At 27.3% G+C, this 9111-nt stretch overlaps 1 protein-coding gene across 1 annotated transcript; it reads right to left on the bottom strand.

Annotated features, from left to right (window-relative positions):
* Positions 1-7281: 7281 nt before the first annotated feature.
* LOC145292377 (kappa-type opioid receptor-like) lies at positions 7282-8232 on the bottom strand. The gene has a single exon (XM_080138706.1). The coding sequence runs from the start codon at positions 8230-8232 to the stop codon at positions 7282-7284; it is 951 nt and encodes a 316-aa protein (XP_079994832.1).
* Between the last annotated feature and the right edge of the window lie 879 nt (positions 8233-9111).

Here is a 9111-nt window from a genome sequence, read left to right on the forward strand (position 1 = left end):
GTTTTTGTTTTTATTTGTTTATTTGTTTTTGTTTGTTTGTTTGTTTTTTTTGTTTTTTTTTTCTCAGGTCAAAAGAAAATAATTCTCGTCTTTAACAATTATTCACCCAAGAAAGTTTAGGAACACACTCATGGTCTACGCAGAGAAATAAATACTGGTACACATTTCGGAGTAATCATCTTGGTAGGGGAGGGGTTGCCTATGAATGAATTGATCCATACATAAGAAATACTGGAAAATAAAACCATAAAGCGAAAGTCGATACCCGGTGGACTCACGACGTTGTTCGTCGACTACACGAAAACCCAACACTTTATATGACCTTGTAATACATTTTGTTACTCTGTTATAACATAAAGACGTGGATATTGGACAAAAGTTATTTTCTCTAATTAGCTTGGAGATCAAGATTCTGATTCAAATTATATCTTAAAATTCAACCCATCATATACCGTGGAATTTTGAATCTGTATTGCACCAATTTTTTTAATTAATACACTAGTACCTATTTACATTTTCATTAAGTATCTTAGAGTGAATGATACATGCAAAATTATCATAGTTCTCTGAAAATTACCTCAGATCTCATGTTTAATTAAAGTGGGTTATATTTGTTTGAAAGAGAATAAAATAATAACGTATCGATTGTTTGACTGACTTTGTGTTGATGAAAAAAGGCTTTCATGTTTTTAGTTAATTGAAGTTTGTAATTTATATTTACAATATAATTTATTTAATTTTATCGTCTTTTTCTCATCGATTTTGTTTGTCTTCTCTCTTCTCGGTTAGTTTCGTTTCAATGATTTGTAGAGAATGGAAATTAAATAGCGAAACAATAGCAAGCAGGCGAAACCAGCTAATATATTTTCCTCATTTTATTTAACCCCCTAATCCTTTATTTATTTGATGATTCACCATTAATTATGAAACTTTTAATATATATATATATATATATATATATATATATATATATTACTCTAGATTTAATATAAGAATTATTGTTGAAATTACTAGTCTACATCTATAATATAAATCACACCTGCCTGTTTAAATATATGTATGTATGTAAGTACTATGTATACCGTTGTAGCACCGTGTATATTTGTGTGTGTGTTTGTGTGTGTGTATGTGTATTGGGATGGAGAGGGCTTCCGTAAGCCGTGGTGAAGGCAACCTTTCTAGGAGAAGCAAATCTCTGAAAAATCATAAAGCGGAAGACCATTACCCGCATTAAGCTGGTCTGCAGTTTAATTTGTTGCTGGCTATCTTGCTCTTGCTTGTTGCTGGATCTCAACATTTTGAACCGAGAGAGAGACTTAGCTGTCGTACAAAGCTAAGACTCTGTAACATCATATTTGTATAGATACTCCCTCAGGCATTTGGGCTCATGGATTTTAAATGTCTGAGGGAGTGGCACTCGTCTGACAAGACGTTGCAATCATCATTATGTATGCAGTTGAGTTTTATGTCTGCCTAAAACTTTCGACAGAGGCAACGGATTTTCATGAGATCGGTATTGTTTCGATTGAAAATTAATATTGAGCGCTACCGGAGAGCAAGAAAAAATGGCCACAACGTCTCTTTACATATTTTTAGTCTCAATAATCACTTCAAAATAAGAAATAAAACAAAATAGTGGCAGAAACCCACTCAATAAATGTCACGGTAACATTTGTTGGTGGGTTTCTTTCATCATTTTCCTGTAATTAATTTATTTTGAAGTCTTTGGCGAGACTTCAAAGACATTTTTTACATGGTAGTCACCAGTTATAAAGGCCCGGAAGCTAGTCGGGGATAAGGATTATTGCGTGTACAATAATCAATGGGATAGAATCGTAGTAATCGTTAGTAATGGAGATTTGATAAAGTGTCTTACTTAAGGGGGCGGTTTATCAGGAATTTGTTTATGTTGGACTTGAAAACGTGGGAAACAGGCAAACGGAAGAGAGTTCCACAGGCGTGCACTTCTAAGAAAGAAGCTTTGTTCATGGGATCTACGTTTTGATTTAGGCACAGATAAATAATAGGGAAAATTATTAACAGTGGTTTCAGCTAGACGGGTGTTTTTCGGTAGAGAGGTTGCAGGGAAAAGAAAAGGGCATCCCCCACTCAGCCACGAAGTCTATTTTGTACTCTTTCAAGGCAGTATAGGCTGTTTTTAGCAGCTCCTTCCCAGATGTGGCAGCAGTACACAATGCCTGTGTCACATTTCCGAAAAAAAATACAAGATATATTGATAATGATGAGTGTGTTGCGATTGAAGCAAAAAACGATGTCCTTCGTGTTTTTAATATTTTACTATATTAATTATTATTATTTAAATTATTTAAATATATTAATTATTATTATTTTAATTATCTTAATGTATTAATTATTATTATCGAAATTACCTTAATATATTAATTATTATTATTTTAATTATTTTAATATATGATTATTATTATTTTAATTACCTTAATATATTAATTATTATAATCTTAATTATTTTTATATATAAATTGTTATTCTTTTAATTATTTTTATATATTAATTGTTATTCTTTTAATTATTTTAATATACTAATTATTATTATTTTAATTATTTAAGTATATTAATTATTATTATTATTTTAATTATTTTAATATATTAATTATAATTATCTTAATTATTTTAATATATTAATTATTATTATTTAAATTATTTTGTTATAATTATTATTATTTTAATCATTTTAATGTATTAATTATTATTATTTTAATTATTTAATTATATAAATTATTATTATTTAAATCATTTTAATATATTAATTATTATTATTTTAATTATTTAATTATATAAATTATTATTATTTTAATTATTTTAATATAATAATTATTATTATTTTAATTATTTTTATTTATTGTATATTATTATTTTAATTATTTTAATATATTATTTATTATTATTTTAATTATTTTAATATATTAATTATTATTATTATTATTTTTATTATTTTAATATATTAATTATTATTATTTTTTCAATATTTTATTATATAAATTATTATTAGTTTAATTAGTTTAATATATTAATTATTATTATCTTAATTATTTTGATATATTAAGTATTTTATTTTAATTACTTTAATTATTAATTATTATTTTTAATTATTTTAATATATTAATTATGATTAGTTTTATTATTTTTATATATTAATTATTATTATTTTAATTAGTTTAATATATTAATTATTATTATTTTAATTGTTTTAATATATTAATTATTATTTTTATTATTTTAATGTATTAATTGTAATTATTTTAAATATCTTAATACATTAATTATTATTATTTTAATTATCTTAATACATTTATTATTATTATTATTTTAATTACCTTAATATATTAATTATTATTATTTTAATTATTTTAATATATTAATTATTATTATCTTAATTATTTTAATATATTAGTTATTATTTTAATTATTTTAATATATTAATTATAATTATTTTAATTATTTTAATATATTAATTATTATTATTTTAATTATATCTATATATTAATTATTATTATTTTAATTATTTTAATATATTAATTATTATTATTCAATATTTTAAATGTACCTACTTTATCGCAGCCATTTTCTTTTGTTCTTCGGTAACGCTTTATCATACTTGTTTTTCGAACTGTATAAACATTTTTCATTACATAAAAACACTACAGACATATCCAGTTAGGTTGAAAAGTAACTTATTCTGCCTTTGATAATTTTTTTGTAATATATTTGTTTTTGACAACTTTTTCGTACCTCTGCGGATTGTAATACAAACCTCTTTCTGTAAATTATACAAACAGCCGGTATTTCTTTAAATTCCATTTTCACCCCACACAAGGCACAGTGCCACTCTGATGTAGTAGGCTACTATCGGGGCCATAAATTGCAGGGATATTATGTAGGGAGTTGAGCAGCAAGATGTCTGTTCCTATTACATTTGAACTTCTGCATGTCAGTACAGCTGGGAAAGCAGGATCCCGGAAGGGAGTTCCAAATTCTAGCAGTTCTCTGGAAGAAACTATTAGAGCAGAAGGGCTTCCTACATCTCGGGATCTCTACTGTGTATCAGGTGGGATTTTGTTACTTGTCGGGTTTGTCGAGAGTGCACAAGTGCTTGTCGTTCATCGGAGCATCCACCATTGAAATACTTGTAGAACAGGCTGAGGAATGCAACATTTCGTCAATGGGACACAGATTGAAGCTAGGATGACAGTTCAGGAGCTATCAGGTTGGTGTTAGAAGGGGGAGACAGAAACGGTCTTGCACCAGTACATTTTTCTTTTTCATCTCTCAAGGGTCCTGTAGACACTCCTGGAACAACGCCAGAGAGACTTGTATCTTGCTGACAACAGGAAACTAACATTTTGGTAAGTTTTTTTTTTCATATTTTATAGGTTTAAAACACCTATTAATAATTCACAAGCTGCTTCCATTATTTTGTTCAACTCTTGTATATATTGTTCATCATCTCTTTGGGTTTTTTTTTTATATCGTTCAATTTTTCTTTATATCGTTCAATTTTTCTTTATATCGTTCAATTTTTCTTTATATCGTTCAATTTTTTTTATATCGTTCAATTTTTTTTATATCGTTCAATTTTTTTTATATCGTTCAATTTTTCTTTATATCGTTCAATTTTTCTTTATATCGTTCAATTTTTTTTATATCGTTCAATTTTTTTTATATCGTTCAATTTTTTTTATATCGTTCAATTTTTTTATACCGTTCAATTTTTCTTTATATCGTTCAATTTTTCTTTATATCGTTCAATTTTTCTTTATATCGTTCAATTTTTTTTATATCGTTCAATTTTTCTTTATATCGTTCAATTTTTTTTATATCGTTCAATTTTTTTTATATCGTTCAATTTTTTTTATATCGTTCAATTTTTCTTTATATCGTTCAATTTTTTTTATATCGTTCAATTTTTTTTATATCGTTTAATTTTTCTTTATATGGTTCAATTTTTTTTATATCGTTCAATTTTTCTTTATATTGTTCAATTTTTCTTTATACCGTTCAATTTTTCTTTATATCGTTCAATTTTTCTTTATATCGTTCAATTTTTTTTTATACCGTTCAATTTTTTTATACCGTTCAATTTTTCTTTATATCGTTCAATTTTTCTTTATATCGTTCAATTTTTTTTATATCGTTTAATTTTTCTTTATATCGTTCAATTTTTTTTATGTCGTTCAATTTTTCTTTATACCGTTCAATTTTTCTTTATATCGTTCAATTTTTCTTTATATCGTTCAATTTTTCTTTATACCGTTCAATTTTTTTATACCGTTCAATTTTTCTTTATATCGTTCAATCTTTCTTTATATCGTTCAATTTTTTTTATATCGTTTAATTTTTCTTTATATCGTTCAATTTTTTTATACCGTTCAATTTTTCTTTATATCGTTCAATTTTTCTTTATATCGTTCAATTTTTTTATATCGTTTAATTTTTCTTTATACCGTTACATTTTTTTATACCGTTCAATTTTTCTTTATATCGTTCAATTTTTCTTTATATCGTTCAATTTTTCTTTATACCGTTCAATTTTTCTTTATATCGTTCAATTTTTTTTATATCGTTCAATTTTTCTTTATACCGTTCAATTGTTTTATACCGTTCAATTTTTCTTTATATCGTTCAATTTTTCTTTATATCGTTCAATTTTTTTTATATCGTTTAATTTTTCTTTATATCGTTCAATTTTTTTTATATCGTTTAATTTTTCTTTATATCGTTCAATTTTTTTATACCGTTCAATTTTTCTTTATATCGTTCAATTTTTCTTTATATCGTTCAATTTTTTTATATCGTTTAATTTTTCTTTATACCGTTCAATTTTTTTATACCGTTCAATTTTTCTTTATATCGTTCAATTTTTCTTTATATCGTTCAATTTTTCTTTATACCGTTCAATTTTTCTTTATATCGTTCAATTTTTTTTATATCGTTCAATTTTTCTTTATACCGTTCAATTTTTTTATACCGTTCAATTTTTCTTTATATCGTTCAATTTTTCTTTATATCGTTCAATTTTTTTTATACCGTTCAATTTTTCTTTATATCGTTCAATTTTTCTTTATACCGTTCAATTTTTCTTTATATCGTTCAATTTTTTTTATATCGTTCAATTTTTTTTATATCGTTCAATTTTTTTATACCGTTCAATTTTTCTTTATATCGTTCAATTTTTCTTTATATCGTTCAATTTTTTTTTTGTATCTATTCATTTAAGCTCTTTTACGTTCCTCTTTCTGTATTTTTTATATTTCACTCAGTTAATACCTCTATTCTCTCCTCTCACTATTTCTTTTTCCACCGATGTAATTAAATATATATATATATATATATAAATATATATATATATATATATATATATATATATATATATATATATATATATATATATATAGCTTTAGCGACATTTCAACGTCAACTTGTCTGGGTCATTTTCACATTGCCTTTTCTATTCTAAAATTAACTCAATAGTACGGAATCGCTAATAAAAATTTTTTTTTTTAAATAATATATATATATATATATATATATATATATATATATATATATATATATATATATATATATATATATATAGATATATTGGGTTAAGAAATTCCAACGAAAGAAAGATGTATATTTTAATAAGAGGGTAGTCACCAACAATGTGTATTTTTTAACATTGTTTTATTATTCCGTGTCTTGGTTTTTCATTGAGAATTATGTTTGGATCATTGTAATAATGTTTTTAAATCATTGAAAAACATTATTACAATGATCCAAACATAATTCTCAATGAAAAACCAAGACACGGAATAATAAAACAATGTTAAAAAATACACATTGTTGGTGACTACCCCCTTATATATATATATATATATATATATATATATATATATATATATATATATATATATATATATATATATATATATATATATATATATACAGGGTGGCCGAAAAGTCCCAGGACACTCTATTTTTAATATTTTAATGCTGTTAAATATGATTGATTTTAATATTTTAATGTTGTTAAAACAATTTATTTCATTTATTTTTTCAGGTTATGACTGACATCAGTGTATTTACTGTTGAGGAGCGCTTAATTGCTGCTGTTTTATTAAAAATACATGTATAGTGTCCTGGGACTTTTCGGCCACCCTGTATATAATGATAGAGAAAGAGATAGGGAAAATAGATAGATAGATGTCACTGGATGCACATTAGAAAAGTCTCTTGAAGAAATATGTAGATAGATAAATTTTGTCAAAAAGTTTCAATAATCGAAAGTTCGCCGTTCTTCCATTTTTTCTTATAAAATGGTAACCGGTTTAGTTTAAGTAATTTCACCAATTCCCGGCGGAAGTTCTGTCCGCTGAAGATGTACAGCAAAAAGTTCATCGAATTATTTGTGTAGGCGAGCAGCGATAGAAAACCCCAAATGCACTCACTCTCCATCTGGTAAAACTTAGTCACGATGATAATACTTCCGAGCGGACCGGTCGTTACTATAAAAACTATACTCAATGCGATTATTAGTCGGACATTTACAACTTTACGACCGCTGACCACATTGTGTCCGGAGTAAAGCTGGGTCGGACGTCTTAGTTTATAGATAATGGCGATGTTACAAATGGTCAGAATGACACAAGGAATAACCGAATATAGGCAGGTGAAGATGACCGAGGTTAACTTAAGTAGCTTGATCGACCCCTGATATTTGTGGTTGCTAAGTTGACATCTGCCCTTATCGAAGTCCATGTCGTCAGGCTGGTAGACGACCTCATAGAAATACAAGACGTACAGCTGAGAGACGATGATGAGGAAGAAGGAGATCCCGAGTTTGAGGCCGAGCCGGTTGGCGCGAGCGATTTTCATCGGGTAGAAAATGTGGTTGAACCTGTCGATGGATATTACCAAGAGGACAAAGGACGAGTACATCATGCTAACCCGATGAAGATACACAGAGATTTTGCAGAGGTAGAGGTTGAGGCCAAGAACGTCTATTTCAAGGACGTAACTGAACCACAGGACCACTGTTCCCGTGGCGCAAGCGATGAAATCCGAAAACGAGAGCAGAATGAGGTGCTTCCGGATGCTGATGCATTCCACGGCGGGACGTCGCAGCACAAACATTGAAAGGGTGTTGCCGACTAATCCAATAATTATGATCAAAGTCCCGTAAGTTCCCCAAAAGAAATTTAAATAACAAACCATGATGATTTAGTGAGCCTGCTATCTGTTGATTGAACGAGGCTTAGGGGAGGGGGAGATCAGTTTCAATGCAATTGAGATTTGTCTTTTTATACCACAATTTCATAACTTTTACCTCATTCCGAATATTAACCCGCCAGCTGGAAGCACGACGAGTCAGAGTAGGAAATGTATCACATTCGATGAAGAGTGTTTAGCTGAGAGGAATTGTAATTTAAACAGGGGCTGAAGAGAGTCCGACATAGGCGACGAAGTTGTTTGGATTTTAAACCGATGGTACCGATATTGTTCTGATCTTCTAAAAAACACACACACATTTTTTTTAATCCTGTTAATATTGCTAAAGTTAAAAATATGTTTTAGCTGTTAATTTTTAATTCAAGCGTTCAAAAAAAAAAGCTTAAAAAAAAACAATATCGAATATTCACGGGCCAGCCTGAAGTAGGACGCATCCGAGTTGAGAATTTACCGCATTTGATGAAGAGTATTTAACAGACTGTAATCGTACATTTCCTTGTAATAGGCGTTACTGATCTGAAACGCAAACGCTTTCACGATGCCCTTTTGTTACGCGGCAAAATTGATGAATTATTTGATTTTTAGACAAATAAAAGGTCAAAGAGCATAAAGTTAGGCAACGATATTCACACACGTGATATAAACACAGGTTGTTTTTTTGTTTTGTTTTGTTTTTTTGTTTTTTTTTTTCTTAACTAGTTTATACAACATAAACTATGGCGGAACATCACAACACAAATATTAAAAGGATGTTGCCGACTCTTCTGATAATTTTAACCAAAGTCCAGTATGTTTTCCCCAAAAGAAATCCAATTAGCAAACCATGATGTTTTAATGGTTTTACAGCCTCTTAGTAGAACAAGA

Source organism: Euprymna scolopes, chromosome 13 (genome assembly GCF_053919585.1).
Source record: "Euprymna scolopes isolate OS-2025 chromosome 13, ASM5391958v1, whole genome shotgun sequence".
NCBI classification, from domain to species: domain Eukaryota; kingdom Metazoa; phylum Mollusca; class Cephalopoda; order Sepiida; family Sepiolidae; genus Euprymna; species Euprymna scolopes.

Coding starts and splice junctions, on each gene's coding strand:
- LOC145292377 (XM_080138706.1), bottom strand. CDS start 8,232: ATGGTTTGTTATTTAAATTTCTTTTGGGGAACTTACGGGACTTTGATC.